Source organism: Varanus komodoensis, unplaced genomic scaffold (assembly GCF_004798865.1).
Source record: "Varanus komodoensis strain SLA01 unplaced genomic scaffold, ASM479886v1 scaffold9, whole genome shotgun sequence".
Lineage (NCBI taxonomy): Eukaryota > Metazoa > Chordata > Lepidosauria > Squamata > Varanidae > Varanus > Varanus komodoensis.
The window spans coordinates 5,974,876-6,000,645 of record NW_025336598.1 but is presented as its reverse complement, the minus strand read 5'-3'; the positions used below and the strand labels follow the sequence as shown (position 1 = coordinate 6,000,645).

General features: G+C 43.9%; 1 protein-coding gene across 8 annotated transcripts in view; it reads right to left on the bottom strand.

Moving 5' to 3' along the window:
- Nucleotides 1-25,770, bottom strand: part of HTT (huntingtin) — a 454,323-nt gene that overhangs the window by 227,501 nt on the left and 201,052 nt on the right. For 7 of the 8 annotated variants that reach the window (XR_006413521.1, XM_044417924.1, XM_044417925.1 and 4 more), the window contains 5 exons: nucleotides 25,017-25,094; nucleotides 20,559-20,782; nucleotides 8,403-8,481; nucleotides 1,630-1,791; nucleotides 1,029-1,084 (listed from right to left, as the gene is read on the bottom strand). Coding sequence is in view for 7 of the 8 variants with exons in the window: in XM_044417924.1 (XP_044273859.1) it covers nucleotides 1,029-1,084; nucleotides 1,630-1,791; nucleotides 8,403-8,481; nucleotides 20,559-20,782; nucleotides 25,017-25,094 (599 nt within the window). In the remaining variant the exon portion in view is untranslated. The remainder of the gene's footprint in view (nucleotides 1-1,028; nucleotides 1,085-1,629; nucleotides 1,792-8,402; nucleotides 8,482-20,558; nucleotides 20,783-25,016; nucleotides 25,095-25,770) is intronic. The other variant, XM_044417927.1, reaches the window with a different exon arrangement.

Below are 25,770 nucleotides of genomic sequence, written 5' to 3'. Positions count from 1 at the left end.
AAACTAATCCCATACTTTTATTCCAGACTCCCCCTACCCACCCTACCTTTGTTGTATATGCAAGGCATTAATTCATACAGGTATACATATGAGGTTTTCACTAATGTTAGCCCTATTTAGAGTACATCTGTTAAAATGAATGGGTCTTAAGTTAGATAAACATTGGATACAACCAACTATACTAATACTCTGAATTTTCTAGAGCAAAGAATAAACATCAAGTACAAACATAATTATAGTACAGATCCTCACTAATCAGACCTCATCTGGAATACTGTGTCCAGTTCTGGGCACCAAGATTTAAGAAAGATGAAGAAAAATGAGAAAGGGTTCAGAGGAGGGCAACAAAAATGATCCAGGGTTTGGAAACACTGCCCTAGGAGGAGAGACTGAGAGAATTGGGCATGGTCAGCCTTCAGAAGAGAAGACTGAAGGGGGAGGGCAGGGTATCAATTTATAAGTATCTCAAAGGCTATAACAAAGAGAAAAGTCAAGATTTCTTCTTCCTAATACCAGAGTCCACGACATGGAAAAATCAAGTCAAGCTGTGACAACCCAGATTCAGGCAAAATTTCCTCACTGTCGGAGCAATTCAACAGTGGAACCAGCTGCCTAGAGAGGTGGTGGACTCTCCCACACTAGGGGCATTCTAAAAGAAAAAGGACAGCTATCTGCCATCTCTCTAGGCAGCTGGTTCCACTGTTGTATTGCTCTGACAGTGAGGAAACTTTTCCTGATATCTAGCCTGAATCTGGTTGTCACAGCTTGACTTGATTATTCCGTGTCCTGCACCCTGGTATCAGCAAGAAGAGATTTTGATATAACTAATTGTGGAAACACAGCAAGGTTACAAGAATTAACTAAGTTGTCTATGCAATGGGGATGCATTTCTCCCATGTCAATGCCCTGCCAATTGCCGAATCACTTCAGAGGCATTAAAACATTCAAAAAAATGGCCTATTCCATCTCAGTCCAAGTTTTAATATACATTTATTCCATTCAAGGAGACTATAGAACAGTATTTGTACCTGAACTGTCCCACTTCAATGTATTCAAATTGTTTCAGTACAAATCCAATGAATACCTATAAGCAAAATAAATACCTACATTAAATTATGCAAACATTTTGAATAAATGGTTAAACTACTGTTATGAAATGAAATGTGATGAGACATTTAAATGTCACTTACTATATATGTCTATTATATTACATAGCCAGATTCACTTTAAAAACAACACCATACAAGCTATTTTTATAAGAAAATGAACAATGTTTGCAATAAACAGGATTCCAATTGCAAAGTGTTTCAAACTTACCACAAATGTCCACATTTTTGTACATTTACAAATCTCAATTTCTGGGTGGACACATCTTCCTGATAGAAAGACAGGCTCTATTTCTGACATCACTGGAAGGAGACTCAGGACAGAAGAAGTACCCTACCTTTCAAATCTAGAACTGGTGGAGCAATAATTATATAATTTGATTTTTTCAATAGTATTCCTGACAGTGAAATTACATTTTTCTCCACTGAAATGATTTATTGTTCATTATCAAATCATGCCCATTTAAATAAAAAGGGCACTCTTCCAAAACCAACACCGTATTAAGAAAACTGAATGCCTCACCTGATCAGAGTCTAGAAGGCAGTAGTTCACCCGTAACTGAACCAGTTGTGCAAGAAGATCCAAAACTTGTCTCTGCAGTTGTACAGATGTTGTTGTGGTATACTGTTTTAAGGCTTTGATGACAAGGGGCTCAAACAAACGAATGTGATTATGAATGATGTTCTATAAAAAAAGGAAATCGCAGCAAATAATTAAGATTCCAATTGGAAAAAATATACCTAATTGCCTATATAAAGTAGCATAATTTCCCATACCCTACCCAACTACAAAACAGTATTTCTAAAGAGAATGAGACTGGATGTAGTCTGAACGCCTGATTTCTTTTGTAACAATGCCATATTATTTATTTGGGTAGGTCAGGAGAATGTATAGTAAATGGGGGCAGCTAAACATTAATGGAATAGGTAAAATATTAACTGTGACTCCATGTAAAAGGAATGGGAAAACATTGGCAAAGTAGCTTCATCATGGAATGGGTACAGCTTCCTTGGGTAAGAGAAGAGGAAAAGGTCAGACATGATATATGGCTTGTGCTATGATGAGAAAATTGCCAATTTGACAGCAGGGAGTGACCATGGGTTTGTGATGGAAGTTGTGGCCAGTAATCGAGTTTATTATAGTGATGATGAGGAGGTGGATGGTGATGATTATTTTGATATACTTTGGGAAGGGCGGGGGGTGGATTCAGAGGTTTTGAAAGCTTTTAGGCCAGACCAGGATGGATAGTGTTGAAACCTGTTTCCTTATATGTATGTCTGCCCCAATCCTTTATAATACAGGGACTGAATTGGGCTCTCTACGATTGTTCTCTACAACTGAAGGAGGTCAGTTAGCTCTCAGGGAGGCCCTACTCCTGGGGCCAGGAAGACAGACTCGAATGAACTTGCTGGAACAAGTGGGGCCATGCTGTAAGTCTCCAATTTACTTTTCCAATGAATTGGATCAGGAAGATGGCCCTCTTGCTGTTCATGCACCAATGGGAAACCCTGCAAGACAGACAACCTGTGGAGGAGGGAAGAGCCCACCTTCCTAAGCAACTGCAATGAAGAAGGAAAAAAAACAAGGTTGGACCTAGCTCGCCTCCTTCACTTGCAGAAACAGAAATTCACCAGTGAGTAAAGAATTTCCATTTTTCCCATGTATGCAGGAAGCCAGCTAACTCTGGAGATGTGAAAAGTAGCACATTCCCACATGGGTCAACAGATTCCTTTAGCTGCCCACCATGCCAAGGTGAAAAAACTCTCTGAAGAACACACTGCCAAAGGCATCTTCTGCTAAGGCCAAACAATCTGTCTTATAATGCCTAGTAAATGTATGAGCACAGGACCAGGTGACTGCCCTGCAAAACTTGTTTAAGGGGGTCCTTCCCCAAAATGTCATTAACTGGTTTGTTGGAGAGGGGGTTCTTACATCCCTGAAAATGCCTAGGTCACCCCCAGGTGAGAGGACGAAACTGACTGGGAAAGTGGTTTCTTCTTCGCATTGATCAGAAAACCCAAGTCCTATAGAACACAGATCTGATGCCCTGGAAGCAGTGAGTCTACCTGAGGGAATGTCATCCAGACAGGGATGAAGTTGGACTCCCCTGGTTCAGAGGAGAGCCACCAAGAATAACTTTTGGTGAAGACCTGAGGAGCTCTATATAGATCAGATGAGAGAACCCTGAACTGATACTGTCTCCTACCAAGGCTGAAGCAGAAGAATCTGCAGTAGGCTGGGTAAACGAGGATCTGTAGGTACACTTCTGTTAAGCTCACCAAAGCCGGGATGCTTCCTTCCCTGAAACACTCCTTTATAGACCTGAGGGTTTCCATTCTGTACTTCTGCTTCCTGAGAAAGCAATTCATCTTTTCAGATCCAGGACCGAGTTCGGAAGAATCTGTCCCTGGGAATATATCTGAATTCCAGGAAGCATCTGTCCTGAATTGTCTCCAACGGCTAATGGTTGGGGGAACTGACGCCATACATCTGAGAAAGAATGAAGCCTCTCTCTCGGGTGAGGCAGACCACCATGCTAAAACTTCCTTTCCTGATGAAAATGGCCCCTAAGGAGTCCTGACCTCTGTATGGGAATCTGCTGTCATCTTTACTTGGTCTCTTTGGAAGGTTAGGTGGAGGGAAGGAAGGGAAAATGAATTTGGTTTCACTAGGGGCTGGCTAGATTCCATTTTTATTTATTTATTTATTTATTTAGAAAATTTCTATGCCGCCCCATTCGCCGAAGCCTCGGGGCAGCTCACAAATGTATCAATTAAAATGTTATACAATAAAAATATAAAACAAGTTAACAATATAAAATAAGTTGCCCTGGCCGAAGAATAAAATAAATAAATAGTATTAACAGTTAAAATGACGTTTGAATAAAAAGGTCTTCGCCTGGCGCTGAAAAACAAATAACAACAGTGCCAGGCGGACCTCTCTGGGGAGCGCATTCCATAGATTGGGTGCCACCGCAGAGAAAGCCCTCCTCCGAGTACCTACCCTCCTAATTTCCTTCACGGAGGGTTCCCAGAGAAGAGCCTCTCCTGCAGATCTCAGGGGGCGGGCGGGCATATATGGACATAAGCGCTCCTTCAGGTAGCCAGGACCCAAGCCGTTTAGGGCTTTATAGGTCATCACCAACACCTTGAATTGGGCCCGGACTTCAATGGGAAGCCAGTGAAGCTGACGGAGGACTGGAGTCATGTGAACATAACACCCAGTCCTCGTCAGCAGCCTGGCAGCTCTATTTTGAACCAATTGAAGTATCTGAACCATCTTCAAGGGTAGCCCCACGTAGAGCTCATTACAGAAGTCAAGGCGGGAAGTCACCAACGCATGTGTCACTGTCGCCAGGCAGTCGTACTCCAGGTAGGGGCGCAGCTGATGGATCAGCCGAAGCTGAAGAAAAGCACTCCTCGCCACTGCTGTCACCTGAGCTTCCAATGAAAGCTCTGGGTCGAAGAGCACTCCCAAGCTGCGGACCTTGTCCCTAAGAGGGAGTGCAACCCCATTCAAGACTAGGTTCAATTCACCCTCACCGAAGCCCGATCTGCCAACCAACAGGACCTCTGTCTTGTCTGGATTGAGCTTCAGTTTATTGGCCCTCATCCAGCCCATTACTTCAGCCAGGCCACCGGTTCAGCACAGCCACCGCCTCACCTGGATTGGTGGAAAATAAGAGGTAGAGCTGGGTATCATCAGCATATTGACGATTCCGCAGCCCACTCCTCCTGATGACCTCTCCCAGCGGTTTCATGTAGATGTTAAACAGCAAAGGGGACAAAATGGACCCCTGCGGTACTCCATGGCATAACTGCCATGGCGCAGAGCCACAGTCCCCCAGCACCACCTTCTGGAATCAGTCATTGAGATAGGAACGGAACCACTGCAAAGCAGTGCCTCCGACCCCCAATCCCGCTAGCCTATCCAGAAGGATACCATGGTTGATAGTATCGAAAGCCGCTGAGAGGTCCAGGAGAACCAACAGGGACGCACTCCCTCTGTCCTTCTCCCTGCACAGGTCATCGTACAGGGTGACCAAGGCAGAGTCAGTACCATACCCGGGTCTGAAGCCGGACTGAAATGGGTCCAGATAATCAGTTTCATCCAAGAGAGCTTGGAGTTGTCCCACCACCACCCGCTCCAACACCTTGCCCAGAAACGGGATGTTGGCCACTGGTCTATAACTAGTGGCCATCTCTGGATCCAGTGACGCTTTCTTCAGGACTGGTCGGACTACCGCCTCCTTTAAAGGGGCAGGTACCCGACCCTCCGTCAGAGAAGCGTTAACCACTTCTAAGATCCAGATCCCAATCCTGTTCTTGGAGTTATTTATTAACCAAGACGGGCAAGGGTCCAATAAGCAAGTGGTGGGACGTACTTGTCCAAGCACCTTGTCCACATCATCAGGCTGCAATAACTGAAATTCATCCAATAATTTTGGACCAGACGGTGGCATTGGTATCTCCCCAGAAACCTCTGAGTCACTAGTAGAGTCTAGCTCGTGACGAATCTGAGCAATTTTCTCCCTGAAATGCTTGGCAAAGTTGTCACAGCGGGCCTTCGAGGGTGGAACCAGATCTTTCTTAGGACCTGGACGAACCAGGCCTTGCACCACTTGAAAAAGTTCTGCCGGACGGCGTTTTGAGGAGGCAGTGGAAACGGAAAAGAATTTCTTTTTCGCCGCCCTCACCACCACAGCATAGGCCCGATAATGAGCTCTCAAGTGTGTTCAGTCAGATTCATCCCGTGATCTCCTCCACCTACGCTCTAGCTGTCTCCCAGCCTGCTTCATCGCCCGCAATTCAGGTGTATACCAGGGGGAAGAGTGGGCTCTGCCCGGCGGAAGAGGACACTTAGGAGCGATCGTGTCAACAGTCCTGGTCATCTCCCCGTTCCACAGTTCAACCAGAGCCTCGACAGGAGCACCAGTCTTGTCAGCCGGAAACTCCCCCAGGGCCTTCAGAAATCCATCCGGATCCATCCGGCTCCGGGGGAGGACCCACACAATCGGGTCCGCACCCTTACAGAGGGAGAGGCCGCTCTCGAGCACAAACCTCACCAGGAAGTGATCTGACCATGACAGGGGTGTCAGACATAAATTCCTTACCCTCAGACCACCCTCTTCCTGCCCCATCGAGAAAACCTGGTCCAGGGTGTGTCCACGTTCATGGGTCGGGCCAGTGACATGTTGAGACAGCCCCATGGCCATCATGGAGGCCATGGAGTCCTGAGTCACCCCAGTCAGACCAGTCTCGGCATGGAGATTGAAGTCCCCCAGGACCAACATCCTGGGAGTCCTCAACACCAGGTCCGAGACGATCTCCGTCAGCTCAGGCAGGGAGACTGTTGGGCAGAAGGGTGCACGGTACACCAACAGAATCCCCAGTCTGTCTCGGTCGCCCAACACCAAGTAGAGGCACTCCAGCCCTGGCCTCGAAGGGACCGGAAGTCCCGTGAGGGAGATGAAGGCTTGGTAAACCATTTTTAAGGTTTTCTTGCCCTTGGCTTCCACCAGGACCTTTCTGACAGAGGGGACACCCACTAGGTTGGATCCAGATTTGGTGTCCACACCTCAGATGTGCCTCCCCACAAGCACACTAAATGCTGCAGAGCTGACCCCCAGCTAGATGGCATCTGGTATAGTGTCTGACACTTCCCAGGTGAAGTCCTGGGCTGCTTTGTTCAATGACCTACTCTGAATTAAAACTTGGCTTTCCTGAAGATCGCTTTGTGCCACTATGGCAGAAATTGTTGAGGCTCTTAAGGAGGAAGTTGCAGTATCAAAGCATCCGCACAGGGCTGAGTCAGAACATCTGCCATGTTGCTTAGATGGAAGCTTATCATGCTCAGCACTCAGAAGGGACCTGGAAGTCAGGGCCACCACCAGGTCATCTTCCCTTGGAAGAGCCAGCTCCTGCATCACATCATCCTAAAGATAGTAACACTTGTCATAGTAGCAATGGGAGAGACTAGACTTAGCTGGTTCTTCCTCGTCTTTGTGCAGCATTTACCCCTAGCTGAAAGTCAAGAAAACTGGGGGAGGAGGAGCCACTGCTGAAAATGCAGCTGCAGCTTCTGCCTTCTCTGCACCACCTTGCAAGGCTAAAGGGGATGGGGTCATCTTGGTTCAGGAGCTCTAGTTGCCTAGGGAGCTAGCAATAAGCCTCAGAAAGGCCTCTTGAGAGAATTTCCCCCCTTTATGGTCCAAGGGAGAGGAAAATTTATACGATTGGGACATGAAAAACCGGCAGGAGATGGAAAGTGACCCATTCCCCCCTCTCTCTTCAGCTTTTCTGGGCAATGGGCCTGAGGGATATCTGGACTCTGAAAAGGGCTTCTGCCCTTGCCTCGTATATTTGTAGACGTATTTATAGGTCGCCTATAACTGCCGGGGCCTTCCTAGGCGGCTTACAATATATCTTGAAGTAGAGTGGGAGTGGCTTCTTTTTACTCTCCTAGGGGGTGAATACTAGTGGGAATTTTTGTGTCTTTCCCTAAGCTCCCGCTTTTTTAGGTAGCTGCTGTGGGCAAGCACAGAGAAAGGCACCCTACTGAAGGTGCAGCAGGCAAAACATCTTCCTCCATGTCTGCAGCATGCAGCCTAGGCAGCATTTGGTATGGGAGCATGCAGGATGGCCACACTCCTTCTGGAGGAGCAGAGGCAAGGCCTATGATGCACATGCCTGTGCAAAGCAGCACAGGGACGGCCCATGTGGAAAGCTGTATGAACAGGGGAAGGCTCATCTTCAGCCTTGATTTCAAGCTGGGGCCTTCCCTCATGGCCAGGTCTTTGGGCTGGCTCTGTACCAGGCCTGGTCTTTGCTCCATGTTCCCCCAATTCTCCAATTCTTCTTCTGTTTGTTGATGCTGTTCTCACAGTGACTGTGAGAGCCAGTAAAAGCTACCTCTCACCACAAGGCAGAACTATAATTGGAGACTTCACCCAGGATGTTCAGTCAAATCTACTTTCATTGCCCCAGGGGTAGGGACTCTCCAAAGCTAGCTGGCCTCTCGTGCTCTTGGGAGAAGCACAAGATTTGTTAAGTTTTCATTCCTTTTTGTGACTTAGGCAAACCTAAATTTAATGAGCTGGGTCAGCTCATGTCACATCTAGTTCACCATTTACAATTGTATTCCAAGGTAGGATATTTTGCATTCAGCATATCCTGAGGCTCTAGGATAAAGCAGAATAATAATCTAGATAAATATTCAAAAGCTTTTTAGTTTTGTTCTCAATATTTAAGCAAACTAGAAAAAGTTCCAATTTAAGAAATGTATTTTCCTTGTACCTTGTCAGCACGATGCTTCACTGCACTTGTTATGCCACTTTTCAGTTGTGTGGAAACCTTTTGCAGTATATCAAACCATCTATAAAAACAAATATTAAAGTTTATTAGCAGCATGTTATATTATTGATAATGGAGCACATACTAGTAGAAACTGATCAGTCTAACTTTAAGCTAAATTGGCTTTTATTACAATACAAAAAGGAATAATGCAAATGTATTCAATATAAATAGATAATGAAAAAACTACTAACAGACTGCTGGATTGCATTTCTGCATTTTGGTCCACACCACAAATATCACACAGCCTGTTTTCTTTGGGACATTATGAAGCAAACAGTATCATAGCACATTATGTATATTTACAATTAAACAATGGAAGAAAGGGTGCTCATTTTGACAGCAGGCAAAAAAAAAAATATAAGAAAGGCAAATCACTTACTTGTAACTGTCGTTCTTTGAGCAGTCATCTGTGCATTCACACATGAGGGCTTTGCAGCACAGTGCAAAGCTTCAACTGGAGAGAAACTTCTATAGCAAAGCATCATGAAGTGGGTGGGAGCACCCCCTCCCATTTTGGGTCCAGAATAACAGGGGAGAGATGCCTGCTCACTTCCTCAGTTGACTTGGAGACAACACAATGTCCAAGTGTCTGAATCGAGGATGTGAGGTCAAGGCCTGAAATGCACTGCAGGAGTCCACCTGTGGCAGGATTGAAAAAAGGTGTGGTGGACTGAAGACAGCCAGTGGGGTGGAGAACAGGTTGTGTGAATGCACAGATGACCACTCAAAGAATTACAGTTACAGGTAAGTAACTTGCCTTTTTTCTTCATGGTCTCTGTGCATCACACATGTGGGCAATTAGTAAGATTATCCTTAGTAGATGGTAGGGCTGTCATCATCGCAGGACAGCTGCGAGAACTGCTCAGCCAAAAGTACAGTCTTGTCTCATGCTGACATCTAGTCTGTAGTGCCGGACAAAAGTAGACGACGTGGACCACGTAGCTTTACAGATGTTGTGGAGAAGGATGCCAGCCAGGAAAGTGGTGGATGAAGCCTGTGCATGCATAAAGTATATGTGGGGCCATGTGGGGAGGTTGAGACCTGCCATTTCGTATGCCATGGACATGGAGCTGGAGACCCACTTGGACAATCTCTGAGAAGACAGGGCCCCCCTTGCCTTGGCTGCTGTAGCACATGAAAATGCAGCTTGGGCAGTGCAGTGCGACTTGTCAAAGGCGAGGGCTCAGTAGACATCCAGCAGGTCTGACCCATGGCAGGGAGGAGAGGATTGTAGAGTGTGAGTCTTCATCTGCAGTGAAGACTTCCACAAAACACAGCTAGAGAGTTCTCATACGGAGGTGACCAAGGTGTACCACAGACAGCATGAGGCCCAGGAACCTCTGAATGGAGTGAGCAGTGGAGTAGGCTGTGATCTGGATGGACATGGTGAGGGAGATGAGAGTCTCAGCCCTTGGTTGTGGAAGGAATGCCTTCATGCGAGCCCCTATGAAGTCCAGGCAAGCCCCTTTGTATAAGATGGACTGGGTAGTGGAAATAACAGACTTACCATGATTAATGACGAGGCCCAGGTTCTGCAGGAACGAGCAAGTAGTGCACATTGCCTGCAAGAGGCCCATTCTGAATGGGGCTGTGAGGAGCCAGTCATCCAGGTAGGAAAACACCTTGGAGCTGCAGGTGGGTGCAGACCACCACCATGCACTTGGTGAAGATGCTCTGTGCCATAGCTAGACCAAAGAGGAGAACAGAGAACTGAAATGTTTCTTGTCTTGTGCAGAATCTGAAGAAGTGCCTGCAGGCATGGATAAAATATATGAATAGACATCCTTGAGGTTGGTGGAGGCAAAGCAGCCATCTTGCCTTAGCAGGGGGAGGATGCTTTGCAGAATGGTCTTGGGGGTGATGAACTTATTGATGCCTTTTAGATCCAAAATCAGCCTGATTCAAACCCTGTTTAGGGACCATGAAGTATTGGGAACAGAAGCCCCAATGAAGATCCATGGAGACACATTCAATTTCTCCCTTGGACAACAGAATCTGTACCTCTGCCATTAGGGTAGGTGACGGCATAGTGGTTCCAACACAGCCTGGGAGTGGGAGTGTGTCAAATTCAATCTTGTACTCTTGATGGAGAGCTGAGTTCGAGGTGAAGGACTCCCAAGCTGGGAGGAATTGGGCCAAGTGGTCTGTGAAAGTGAAAGGGAGTGACAGGGCCAGACAATGGCCCTGACCCTCAACGTCTATGCCTGTTGTCCTGATGCTTAGGTGGGAATTTCTGCCTGGCCTAGATGTCCCACCGCTTTTGGAGGTGAGAGGAAAGGATGGCAGCTGATGACAAGAGGTGGCCTTTGCCACTTACATGGCTGGGGGTTCTGAGCAAAACCCATACGCCTGGAAGTGGTCCTGGCCTTGTGGGAGGAGTCCATGCCCTCATCTGTTCTGGCGTTGAAGAGTCCTTTCCCATCGAATGACATGTCTTCCATGTGGTATGGAGTGCAGCCAGGCACAGCAGCAGAGTACCTTCCCATCGTAGTTCATGTGGTCCTGTGCTGCCTCCAGCTGATAGCTGGAGAGCTTCTTGGCTGCCATGTGGAGCAGCCATGCTGTGTTGCATTGCTCGGCTGGGAAGAGTTATGTCAGGGACATCACTTTGTTGCCTTATAGGTGAACACATGAAGGCACAGTGAGGTTGATGCATAAAGCCCGCAGGCCGGGCTATCCAGTTGTTGCCCCTCCTTGTCTGCTGGTGCAGAGTGTACACAATGGGAAATCCTCTGCATTGACTCAACTATGACAGAGAGTTGGGCTTGGGAAGCTGGTTTAGGAAGGGGACTGATTTGTCAGATACCCAGTTAGTGGAGTCAATGTAGCAGGAGGTTGTCAGACCACTGCAGGAGACCTCCATGAGTGCTGTGCAGTGTGCAGCAGGGCTGGAGGAAAGAGGATGGAGACTGGTGGGTTGCTCAAAAGTCAGGGCCCAGAAGATGGGGTCAGCTGTGGGCTCTGCAAGTTGGGAGAGCTCAAGGCCAAGGTCATTGGCCATGCACAGGACTAATGACGGGACTCCTTCCCCACACAGGTGAGTCCTGCTCTTGGGCTTGGGACTCAGGAAAGTGTGAAAGAGGAGCAGGCAAAAGGGAGTGGGCTGAGTCAGGGGAGGAACAATCTGTGATGGCTGGACGAAGGCTGTCCTCTCCCAGGGATCGCCGAGTAGTGTGCTGTCTGTGGATGGGGGTTGCAGGAGCAGTGGGTGCACTGATGGGCACCATGAGCATGCGGGACTGCTCGGCCGCTTGCCAACTTGGTTGGTGGACAACTGAGCTTGTTGTAGCTGGCACAGTCTCAGGAACGCAGCCTGACATTGATCAAGGTATGCATGGCCTTCCTGTAGGCCTGCATTGGCATGGGATGTCTTACGTTGCTGACGTAGCTGAGAACTCACATCTTCAGGAGCTGGGAAGGAACCTGCATGGTGTTGGCAGCAGGAGATGTTGTGCATGTGTGCCGACAGTGCTCGTTGGGGTGGGCGGGGTCTGCCCATGGAGGAAGTGAGGCAGGGCTGGTAATGCGGAGAGTTCAGGTTCCCTCATGTGTGATGCACAAAGACCACAATGAAGTACCCGTTCTTTTTTCTGCCTTCCATACTGATACTTCAAAATATGTTTACAAGTAGAGCTGCAGAGTTAATTGATCTATTTGACCAATTAAATAAAGTTGACTATGCATGATCAATCATATTTTGCCCTTGATAAATTGTCAATTAGCACATTATATACCCAACCTTAACCATGATTTGCAGCCTTGTCTTGCTCTCTCAAATAACAAGAGCCACACAAAGTAAGAAGAAATGCCAATCTAGTCCAACTTTGTGGTCAAGCAGATACCAGATGCCTATGGGAAGCCAACAATAGAACATCAGTCTAATAGTGCTCCCAGTCATGTTCTCCAGCACCTGATAAACATAGTGTTTCCAATACAGAAAGTAATATAGTCATCATAACCAGTAGTTTACCCTCCTTGGAAATTGGAGCAACTCAAGTTGCTGGTCTTCAGCACATCCCCTGTCAGCAATTTCAATAATTTAACTATGGGTTGTGTGAAGAGATACTGCCTTTTATTTGTTTGAAATCTTTCACCATTCAGCTTCATGGCATGTCCCCAAGATTTAATATTACTATCTATTTTCTCCACCCTATTCATAATTTTGTACACCTCTCTCATGTCTTCCTATAATTACATTTGAAACTTTCCTTACGGGGCTGTCACCGAAGCTTCTTCCATCACTTCAGTGGCCCTTTTCTGCACTTTTTCCTACTCTAGAATTCCTTTTCAAGGTGACTAGAACTGTACAAGGTATTCCAAGTATGGCCACACAATAGATTTGTATAAGGGCAGTATGATATTGGCAGTTTTATTTTTAATTGCTTGCCTATTGATGCTTGCCCAGTATGGAATTTTCCTTTTTCACAGTATCCTTTCATAGGGTCAAAATGTTCCTCAAACTATCTACCATAACATCAAGTCACTACAGTCACCACAGCTTGGATACCATAAATAAGTGAATTTGGAATTTTGTTTGCCACAACATGTATCACTTTGCTCCTGAACCTCTTGACAATCCCTTGTTTAAAACCATCCTAAATAATTTGGTACCATCAACAAAAATGGTCATGAAAGTGCTTAGTCCAATTTCCAGATAATTTATGAACCAGGTAAAAATGGCTAGTCATGATACAGAATGTTGGTGGACTCTACTATTTAGCAATCCTATATTGCAAGAACTGACCATTTATTCCTTTTCTCTATTTTTTGTTCCTTAACCAGTTACCAATCAATAAGAGCAGCTCTTGCCTTATTTTGTGGGGGTTGACAAAGACATGTTTCCTTACCTGTAACTGTCATTCTTCAAGTGGTCATCTGTGTATTCACACATATGGGCTCTTCACGCATGTGTGAAGCAGTTTTTTGGGAAGATTCTCAAAAGCTGACTAATTAGTATTCGGTGGGACCCCAGCCCCCTACACAACTAGCGATTCCCAAAAGCTGAGCCCACCATCATCACTGCATGAATAATGCAGAATAACTCACATGTCCAAAAGAGACACCAGAGGGGATGGTGGGTGGGTATGTGTGAATACACAGATGATCACTTGAAGAATGACAGTTACAGGTAAGGAAAACTGTCTTTATTCTTCATGGTCTCTGTGTAACACATATGGGCGACTGGCAAGCTTACCTCAAGCAGGAGGGTGGTGTTGCTCAGTGCAGCAGAGCAGAGGACGGATCTGTCGAAGGTGCAGTCCTCTCTTGACCTGACATTGAGGCAGTAGTGTTTAACAAAGGTTGGCAGATTAGACTATGTGGCCACCTTAGAAGAGGTCAGTCAGGGGCACTCCAGCATACAGTGCAGTAGAGGTGGATGTGGCTCTAGTCAAGGGAGCCTTGACAGGTCCAGAAAGTTGAAGGCCAGAGAGGTCATAGGCCAGATGAATGGTATGGATGATCCACCTAGAGAGCCTTTGAGGAGATATCGGGTGTACTCTGTGTGGCTCACCATAAAGGATGGACAGCCTTGAGTCTGTCTTAGGGATTGGCTTCTTGATTAAGGCAAGAGCCCTTCTGATATCGAAAGAAGGCAATGCAGTCTCTATAGGAGCAGATGGACTCCGGAAGAACGAGGGCAGGTTTATCGGCTCGTTCACATGAAAATATGACACTACCTTAGGCAGGAAGGTAGGATCAGGCCAGAGGACGACTTTGTCTTTATGAAAGACTCTATATGGGGCGTCAATCTGGAGGGTTGCCAGTTCCACTACTTGATGGGCAGAGATGATGGCTAAGAGGAAGGCTGTTTTCCATGACAGGAGGTAGAGATCGCACAAGTGCATAGGCTCGAAGGGAGACTTGGTAAGTGCATGGAGGAAACATACAGGCTCCATGATGGAGGTGGTTGTCTTAGGGGAGGAGTTAAATTCCAGATCCCTTTGAGAAACTTGCGTACGAGGGGATGAGAGAGAGCTGTTCACCCCTGCACTGGATCATGGAAAGCAGATATGGCAGCCATGTACACCTTAACTGATGAATAGGAGAGGCCTCTTTTCTATAAAGAGTTCAAAAATAAGAGGATTTGAACTGGATTTGAATAAGAGGATTTGAACCCCAACCAAGGAAGCAGGCATCTGTTACAATAGTCACTTGAGGGTCCTGAGGGGAGAAGGGGGACTCCAATAGCTGTATTGGTCATTCTTGTCCATCAATGCAGTGAATTCTGGACCTATGGGGGAAGATGGAGCATGGTATGGCTTGATTGTATTACTGGATTGAAGGATGCCAGGAACCAGAGCTGGAGAGGTCTCATGGAGAGACGTGCCATTGGAATGACTAGGATTGCTGCAGACATGAGTCCTAACATGCGCTGGATCGATTTTGCAGTCGGTGTGGAGGTATCGTTTCGGTACCACGGGCAATGATTGCCAATCATCATGGGCAATTATTGAAAGTATCCATGAGTCTGAGGTTATGGCAGTCCAAGTGTGGAGAAAGGGCTGGAGTCGGTGGTTAAACATAGGAGTGCCAATGCAAGATTTTTGAAGGAGTCACAGATGTCTCCTGGAATTGTCTGGGCGCCTCCAGGAAGATTGAACCTGTGAAAGGGGATCTTGGTGTCTAGGCTGAGTGGCCGTACACTGTCTGGTAGCAGTGGTGGCAGGGGTCCTAGGCTGGTAGGAAGATCTATGCTGCTTATGTGAGGTATATTGCTTTTGGGATATTGACTGATTGATCCCCATGTGGCGAGCAGTGTTCCTGGCCTTTTGAACTGAGTCCATTTGGTCGTCAGTGGTTTCATGGTACAAGCCAGTGCCATCAAATGGCATGTCTTCTATATGTGCTTTGGCCTCCCCTGACAGCCCAGAGGATCGGAGCCATGCGAAGCGACAGAGACCTATTGCTCCTGCCATATGGCGAGTGCCACCCTCAGCTTGGTGTCAAGCTGTGAGGATCTCTTTTCTGGCTGTGTGTTGCCTCATTCTTGATTTTGTTTGCCAGGCCTTGGGCATCCTTAGGTAACGAAGAGCATAGGGATACCATTCTATCCTAAAGCATGAGGTAGTATCTGTCCAGGGTAGCTTGATAAATGGCAATTTTTATAGACAGGGCTGACAAGGAGTAAAAGTGACGATCAATGGCATCAAGACGCCTACCTTCCTTGTCAGACGGGGTGGCAATCTCCCTCCTGGAGTGAGACTGGGCAGACTCTACAATGACAGAGTTTGGCCTAAGGTGCTGAAACATGAATTCAGTGTTTTGTTTTGTTTTCTTGAACACAATATAAATTCTCGAGGCAGCATGGTGGTGGGGCCACAGATGCCGGGGATCTCCATTCATGGTGAATTGCAACCAGCAGAGTTGGGAGGAGCGGTATGGTAACGGGTCCGGCAGACTCTGCACAGACAGCCTCGAAAACTGGGTCTTTAGTTCTTGAGGATTCTTGTCTAGGATTATGGGTCATTCGAAGAACCTGGGATACAAAGAATCCAGTATCCTCAAGTGGCCAGGACAGGTCTGAGAAGGTCGTCAAGAGACCTGGGGGAGCATCAGAATGCTGGTCTGGAGAAGATGCCATCGAGACCGAGGTATACTGCCCTCATTCGGAGAGGCCTTCGGTTCTATTCGTTTGATGGCTGAGCAAGGAAGATGGAGGTCACCTATCTGCAAACTGTAGAAAATTGGCAGGGTCTTGCATCAGCTGCTGGAATGCACCACGAGAGCTGGGACTAGACAAGGGGTCATGTTCCAAACCCAACGTCTTAAGCTGATGGATCCCCAGCGTTCTACATAGAACTAAGAATCAAAATCCCCTTGGCGCTTTGTGAGAGATCGATGTCTTTTATGCAGAGTCTGAGCTGGAGGAGATTGAGAGTGCTGTTTGGCTCTTTGTCTCGGGTTGGAGAAACACGCTTGGTACCGAGGGTGAAGGCTCAACTCGGCTCTGTACTGGAGGCTGAACTGACTGAGGAGGCTGAGCCAGTGACTCCTGAATCTCTCCTTTGGACACCGAAGTGCTCCTTGGAGGTTGGAAGGGTTGTAGGGATCGACCCTGCTCCCCCTGGCTTTGGGGTAGTACTGTGTCTCCAGCACATGGGAGGCCGCTAGGTACCGACAAAAAAGTGCATAAATGGGCACTTTTTGCTTATTCTCTTTAATAAGGGTAAGCAACTTTGGAGGCTTTGCTTTTTCTTCCTCTTCCTCTTGTTTTGCCACTTTGGGCATTTTCACTGGTGGGGGAGGCGACGAGTTGTTTGGGTTTTGAGCTGAAGCCACAGAAGTAGATGGCTGAGAGTCTTTGGAATGTAAAGCACGGCTCCAAAATTCCACTTTTAAACATTTGGCCCGGTGCTTCCTTCCTTTGTAAAAGCTTGGCAGTGATAACAAGACTCGCCGGCGTGCGACTCTCCCAGGCAAAACAAACAAAGGGAGGTGCCATCAGTTGGTTGGAGCTTACTGCCACATGAGGTACAGTTGCGGAAAGCAGTCATTGCCTGTCAGTGAAGCACGACAGAATCCCCCAGCAGCAAATGCTGAGGGCTATGAATAACTTTCTTCTCTCCTTCTCCTTCTTCTGCTTCTTTGCTTTGAGCAATAGGGAGAAGATATAGAGAAAAGGCAGCTGGAACTTTTACATACAGCTCACGAGGTAATTTGAAGAACTTCCTGATGCGCTCAGAATGGCGGTCGAAGAAGTGAGGTCTTGGCTGGAGCCTCCTCATGCTAGCTGCATAGTGGGTTGGGCTCCTGCTGAATACTAATTAGTCAGCTTTAGAATTTTCCCGAAAAACTCCTCCACACATGCACAAAGAGTCCATATGTGTGATGCACAGAGACCACGAGGATTAACTATATTTTCTCAGGAGTCATTGGTGAGAGTTTTTGTCAAGAACCTTTTAGAAGTCCAAATAATCATTGACCTATTCACTTTTATCTACATGCTTACTGACATTTTCAAAGAATTCTAAAAGGTCAGTGAGACAATGCATACATAGCTTTGTGGAAGCTATGTTGCTTATTTTTTAGAGGGAACTCCCTCTGTATTTATTAATTAAAATTTATTAAAAGCTTTTATATGCCATGTTATTATATAAAAATCTCAGGACGGCTGTATGTTTGATGTTAATAATGCTTTCCACTAATATACCCAGAATAGATATTGAGCTAACCAGCCTTTAATTATTGCGCTCCCCACAAATTGCTTTTCATAATTGGCGTTACATCGCTCAATTGCTTTGCTTCTGTATAGAGGCTGATCACAGGGACATAATTACTTATTTTTGTAAGAAGATCGGCAGTTTCAAATTTAACTTATTTAAGAATGGCTATTTAGCTGGACCTAGTGTTCGATTTGTCAACAGGAACTAGAACTCAATCTTCTGTTATGACATTTCTACTGGCCTCAGGTCTCCAGACTTTCTTCCTGAAAATATCAGTTCAGACACAAGTTATCTGCCCCATGTCTTCTGCAATGAAGTCAGAAGGAAAGAATTCATTTAGCTTTTTCATAATCCCTTATCCTCTAATTCCATTGCTGTCCAGAGATCCATCTGGCTCCCTAGCTGATTTTCTGCTTCTGATGTATTTAAGAAATACGTGATTGATAAAAAAAAAAAAAAAAAATCAAGGCTAACAATGTGCTCTTTAAATTACTTTTTTGTACCCTTTACTCTGTGTTTGCCTTTTCTTTATGACACTTTGTGTTCCTCTTTGTTTTTCTTGTTTCTTGTTTTGGCAAAACTTGCATTTTCTAAAGGAAATTTTCTTTAATGGGGTCATTTACACAAGGGTGAATAAAAATCAATTATTTTTTAAAAAATAAAAAATTGGATATATTTATTTCAATCTTTTTTATTTAAACTGGATTTTTTAATAAAATGTTTTTTGGGGAAAATCTATCTAAAGATAGTTTTCTGTTTAATATACATTATAGTCCAAATGTTATTTATCATGAAATAAGGATTAGTTTTTAATTATGTAGCATGTGGTTGTATATTCATGCAATGTTTAATTTTTTTGGTAAATAAATTCCATCACAATGTCATGCACTTCCAGATTTGTATAAGATTATTGGGCAATTTTTCTATCTAGAAGGTATCACTGATGCTTGGTTTTACAGTTCTCAGAACTGTGGATTTGTGTCTGCAGAGATCACATGCCTCTTCTGCACAGCAAAAATGTTATAAAATAAACACACAGAATTAAGAAAAAGATCTTAATCCCATTATTCCTTTGCAAATCTATGTACACGAATCAACACCTTACCTCTTAAGTGCTAAGTTTCAAACAACTCAATGAATAGGTGATTGTTAGGAGTAGAATAGATCTGCACAAGAGGCTAAGTGTGAGGAGGGAAGGGCAAGCAGGAAAAATGGAAGTGAAACCTCCTGAGCAGAATACTACACAAGTCCTTGGATCTTTTTGTGTATAGCCTGAGGTTTGTCATATTATTCTTTCCTTGGAGGAGAAAACTTATAATGAAAGCAGGCTATAAAAGAGACCCAGTTTGGGAATATTTAATGAAGTACCTCTACCTATGGGCAAGGCAGACATGTGCGCAAATTATGTGAAAAACCATGATTTAAATCTATTTTGTTTGCTTGACACTATTAATTATGTTTCTGATGTCTTGAAGTTAATACAAACTTTTCTCATTTGAAAAGGTAACTCCTTCAGTTTCCATTTCTTCCACTGGTAAATGATATGGCAAAGAGCCTCCAGGCTACTTAAAGAAACATGTTTCATCAGTGATTCCTCTTTTACATCCCCTGAGGGTGAAAACAGGCAACCCTCTGAGACTGAGGTTTCTAACGGTAGTAACTCTGAACAAAAGTCAGAACCAGTTTACAGATCTTCAGAAATGGGATCCCAGAGTGCTGTTGGGGGGTGGGGGGGGGGAGAGATGGCCGAGATCGCAGTTGCGCTTGTGCAGGAAGGACAGGCCAGATCTCGGCCATCTATCACCTCCACCCCCAGCATAATCATGGCCATCACCCCACTCCCCCAAGTGGGGAGATGGCCATGATTGCGGTCGCCACCCAATGTGGAGTTTGTGACCTGAGTCAAATTTTTTATGAAATTTTTGTTCGTGACCCTATTTGGTCATGAACTGAGGTGTTTGTGAGCCCAAGGTACCACTGTATCTGGGAGCCTTATCCATGGTTAAGGGCCACTACTAAGTGAACTGTTTTGAATGGTTGTAATGAAAAACTGGTTTTAATTGTGCAATAAGAAACCAGTTTTAATTGTGTGGTAAGAAACCCTACATTTTGTAGCTGAATACGTCCTAACAGTGATAAAGCTTTTCTTGAAACATCTCTAAAAGATATACCTGAAAATGTACATTTTTGTTATAAATAACTGGTATCCAAACTTCATTGTTTAGTTTAAATTATCAGTGGGAAACCTATTCCAAAAGGTCATGCCTACTTGCTCTATATGTCTCAACTCAGTCTAGTCCTCTGGAAACTGGAATAGAAAGACTGTCATCCATTCCAACAAAACACTAACAATTTCTTTTTCTGCCCTCACCCTCAGGGGATATTTTAGATTTTTCAGAATAACTAAAAACAGTTTTATACTGGCAGATCAGAATCTTACAGTGGAAACACCTTCCGGTATGCACCATTCCTTGCAACAGTGTTCAAGTGCCTATCATTATGGAAGTGAAATGGGGACACTCTAAAAGAACAATTTTTATATATTTGGGAGACTCCCAATGAATGCAAAAGTATATAAAGTGCCTGCTGTTTTTAGTCTCCAAAGCAGTTTGACAAGGATGTGCATACTTCCAGGACTCAGGGAAAATTAATGACAATTCAGCCTATGCACAGTATTGCTATTTTTAAATTTTATTTTCTATATTTCTGTACTGTCATTCTGGGATCCACAAAGCATTTCACAAAAGTTCAAAATAAATTTAAAAAATACAGTAAAACTTAGTAAAATACTGAAAACTATTAAAAGACAAATAGTTAATTATATCTTTAAACAGATATTTAGATTGCTATTTTGCATTATTCCTTTATTTCCTTAATAAAGACTTTCTAAATACTAGCCTATCTGAAATAAAGGAATAAAACTTATTCTTACCCAGAAGTATCATGTTCCTGTTCAGCCTGTATCATATTCCTTAAACTAGCATCAGCAAGTGCCTGAGTAAAGTGCGTGTAAGGAGCCATGAAGCAATAATGATAAAGGCCAGGTCTCAGGTTTGAAGAGCCCAAGCGCTGGGCTTTCCCTTGAGCTCTGCTAGTATTCGAAGACAAGCCATCATATTGTGAAGCTAAATTTGTGCCAAACAATGTCTTCAGTAACTGAAAGAGAGAGAAAAGAATTCATAAATCAGGTAAATACATACACCTGAGGAAAATTACTCCTTGCCCCCTTTTGGAAATGACAAGTAGTATTCCAGCTGACCCAAACATAGCAGTTTGGAGGATCTAAAAAACGAAATCGGTATGAAGAGAGAGCTTGTCTCTGGCTCATTATATACTGTTCAGATATATTAGTCCAATTCTGAGTAGCAGGCAGAGGTGCACAGGAGGGTGAAGACTTTGAAGTTTCAAGGTTACATTGTAAAGTTTCTCCGGCAAAGTGTGAAAACTGTTCTGCTTTAGAAGGGGAGGAGAAGTTTACAGGAAGGGGTGGGGAACAGATGCAAGACCTAGTCTTTGACTCAGTAAGGAGGTGACAGAACAAAGGAGCTGCCTGGTTAGAGGGTCTCTGGTGTTTCTACCATCTAGTCCTCAAGCAGCAAGAGCCAGCCAGAGAGTGGAGTTAGAAGCTTTGCTGAAAAGAAAGGACAGAAGAGAAGTTTCTGGTTTAGATTCAACTCTTCCCATGGGCAGATGCTTCCCCCTCCACTTTGGTAGAAGACTTAGAGTTCATACTATTCTGATACCTGTTAAGTTTCAATACAAGAATTGCACTTCAAAGGTTTTTTGAGTTTGATAACCAGAAAGAAAGAGGAAAGGAACCAACTCATGACACTCATCTACTGTCTATTTCCCCCTCTTAATTATCAGACTGTAGGGTGAGGTGAATTAAGGTACCCTTATGGCTCCACTACTGAGGCTTACATAGCAACTTTCCCAGTACCAATTTAATCTATCTGAACAGGTAGTAGGCTGCAATAAAGTCAAACTGACACAAATGGACATGAAAGCTCTAGAGACTAACAGAGAGGGTTAGTCATTTTCTTTAAAAGAGATCTACCACAATCTTTATGATCAAATTAATAGTGGGGGATGTAGTGTTTTTCCTTTCAACACTTCTAAGAAATCATAGGTCTCATTCAATTACATATTTAAATAATTTAAATTCAATTAAACAAGTGGCCAGCCATAAGGAAGAGAGAGTGAGCATACTCCAGGGACTGGGTAGATTAGAATGAAAAAAGCACAGTTCAGCTAACCAACTAAGTAGTGTTGCTGTAATAAATCTCCATAATTCTGGATTCAGAACAGAAAAATCTAAAGCACAGATAGTTAACCATAAAAATACCAGAACTAATACCACTTTCACCTAGCTAAAGAAATCAAAATTCTGTTTTATTGCACATCTCTGATGAAGACTTGCTTATAAAAGAATCTAGTAAATCTCCTCTAAAGGTTACAACACAGGACTGAAAAGCATTGGTGCTGTTGTAGCTGATAAGCCTTATTCCATTTTATAAGCTGTTCCATTTAAACAAGGATGACTACAAAATAGGAGACTACCACATACTTATATCCTTTATTTTTTGGCTGGCAATCAAAAATGAATTGCAATAATTCAATACTCTTATTGTGTACTTTGCAAGTGTACAGCATTGCAAATGTATAGTCCCCTATTGTCCCCTTGGAAGGTAGTCAATCAACCTCTGACATCATTGGTGACAGAGCCATGCATCTTATGCTATTGAGAAGTGGGACAGCATCAAACTTGAACCAGTAGCATCTCTTCATGATGGATAAGACCCAGGAGTCAGATGTGATCACTTCTATGCAGGAAAAAACAGAGAGAGATGCCTGTCAAGATTGGTGGGGGAATAGGGAGGCCAGCTGGTGAGGAAAGTCAGTGATGGCACTCTTCCTCCTCTGGGTACTTTCCCACTTGCTTGAAGTGGACAGTGGTGTCATGCCTTCTGGTCCAGGGGCTACCTGGGACCTGAATGCTAGGCAAAAGCCTTGTGCTAGTATGGAAGCTAGGGGGTCTGAACCAATTATGAGGTCTGGTGGATGATAGTTCGAAAGTCATCCTTCTCATCATTGTCCTGAATCTAGTGTCAGCTGACTGAACAGTTTGCCTAACAGTGCATAGTATTTTAGCTATCGCTCCCTTCTTTTTTTTAAATACATTCCCATCCAAGAGAAAAGACAGGTCTTGAGCTTATACTGTGGATTAGAATTGTAAAACCATAGAACAGTCAAGTTGGAATGGGCCAGAAGGGCACTGGGTCCAATGTCTTGCTCAGTGCAAGACTCTAAGTTAAACCATCCCTCTCAGATGGCTGTCCAGCTGCATTTTGAATGTCCCCAGTATGAGGGAGTCCACAGCCTCCCAAGGTAATTGGTTCCATTGTCATATTGCTCTAACAGTCAGGACTGTCCTTCCAGATGTTCAACTGGAATTTGACTTGCTGTAACTCAGATCTGCTATTCTGTGCCTTGCACTCTGGAATAATAAAAGGAACACAGTGGTTGGAATCTATTACACTCAAGTTGAAAATGAGGATGGAACTTTTGAAAAGAAAATTCCAGTGTTTCAAGGAGGCATATGTAGTAGTGCTGGGGTTCTCAATTTCCCCAATATCTGTTGTGAGACAAATTTTGCCAAACATGGTCCCTCCAAGAAATTCATCGGTTGTGTTGCTGGTAAATTCCTCCTATGGGAAGTGGAAGAAGGAACTACAAGAATGGTTATTCTAGACTTTGATTTTAACCAATAAGTAAGACCTAGTGGGTGAAGTAGCAGTTATGGAAATACTGGGGGAAAGCGATCATCCCCAGTGACCATCCCCACAAAGTGACCATACTTGACTTCTTGATTCTAAAGGAAGCAATAGCCAAGTGTAGCCAGTGATTTGTGCAAATCATCCATTAAGATAACCAAATCAGTTTCAGCCAAAAGTCAGATAATTAGTTCAATCCAGTTGCACCACAGTTGCACCACCCTCTTAATTAGCATAGCCAAGAATTGTACATTTGAAACTGCAAAGATTTCCTAAGTCAAAGCAAAAGGTGAAAAGACCCTTCTGGAAAGAGCCATTAAGCGTTCCCTTAGCTGTAGTTCCATCTAATCAGCCTTACCATAACCCTAAACCAATACTGGTGGATCAGTAGTTGCATCTCTCTCACCTACCCTAATATTGCAGAGCAAATCAAGCTGTGCTCTGAATACACCCCAAAAGAAAGCTCTATTTCATTCAGAGAAAGCTATAAAACAAAGGTTGAATCAGCATATTCACTGGGAGTTTCCTCCAAAATTAAGGGACATCAGTTTAACTTGTACTGCCCTTTTCTACCTTCTCATGATCAATAAAACTGTCACTCTCAGAACTACAGTCTGGAAATAGCAGTGAGTGTGTCATCCTCAGTGGTTTGGGCTTCCCAAATGGAAGATCTGGTGGAAAGCATTATGTCTTGAACATCCAGAACAGAGGGCACTTCAGCTAAAATGGAGGCTAAATTCCTTACCCAGAGAGACCAAGTGAAGGAATCCTCTGAAGAGACTGAAAAGAAATGATGTTATGTTGTTTGAATTTTAATGCAAAGGGTAAGGAAAAACAGAAAGACTGAGAGAAAAGAGAAGGAATAGCTAGAACAAGGGAAGAGAAGACAGCATGAGCTAAACTACAAGTAGGGGAGAGGAAAATCATTCTGCTCAAAGCAAAGACATAAACAAACAAAGAAGTCTACAAGAGGAAAGAATAGTAGAAAGAAAATAAAACCATATAATTCCTGTCTTCCAAGAAATTAACTTGCAGCTGCATCCCTACCATGCTAACAGGTAGATATTTTTCAGTCCTTTACATATTTCTGCATTTCATGATAACCTTAGAGAACACCTTTAAAAACTGTATTAGGGCTCCATCCTTGGATCTTACAACATCCTCCTCCACAGCATTAAATAAGCTAAAAATGGCTCTTGACAAGAAAATACCTGCTGTGAGATGTTGCAGTAGAGTTCACCTTTCTCATGTATTGCACAAGAGAGAGAGGATTTTGACCTTAGTTTTGTCCTTTGTATTTGTTAAACATCCAAAAAGAACAATTGGCATCCATACAGCATCGCAACTCTCATTCTTAAATATGAAGGCCTTGAGTGATGTAAAACCTGCCTATTTAATTAGAAAACCCCAGGAGGGTTTCTTTGGGTTTTACTAACTCTCAATCTGACACCCACATAATTACAGGTCTTTATATGCCATGAAATACACCTACATTACTTCTGCAATGTTTAAAAAACATATTATTTCTTAACACAGGAATTGCATTTCATTCTATTAGAATGAAAAGGTAAGCATAATGTCAAAATAAAAGGTAACATGACGACATTCCTTGTTACCTGCTGCACACACACAGTTGCCATCATTGGTTCTCGGTTGAAACAGGATTTCAGATAACCCAAAATTTCTTCAACATACTAAAAAACAGAGAAATTTGAAACAAGTACCCCTTTAACCAATCTTAATTTATACAGATACTACTTTATAAATCCACAAGATGTCACATTGTTATTATTGTTATGCCTATTCATTTTATTTAACAATTCATCCAGAGAATAAGACTCTGAGGGAAGCTGAAAACCAAGAAGAAAATTTGCATTATAATGACAATGCAGACATAGTTATCAATCCATGTTTAATATGAGTACTTCTAAAATAATTATAATTCTGTAAATTTCAAGTCAATCACTCAAAAGTATGTAAATATTCTTTTAAAAATTTATATTCATTGTGATGACATAACCTGATACAACATCTCCAAAGGCAAAAGTCATAATTCCAAACACAAGACTGAGTACTTACAGAGAAGATTTATTTCAGTGTGGTGTGAAAGAGCTATCCAAAAGAATGGGTTAAATTCAGGGAGGCAGGGATCACATTGGTGTCTCTTTGGTCTAGAAGTAATGATTCTTGGTGTCCCCTCCATTTCTATCTGAAGCCAAGCTAGACAGAACATACTAAAGAAACCTTCATATGGATAGGTATTCATAGCAGCAGCATCTGCTGTCCCCACTTTCCAACTGGAAGGGGCAGGCACTCTGAATTTCTGAATGAGCATAGCGTTCTCTGATCATATGGATTGCCTCTGAGACA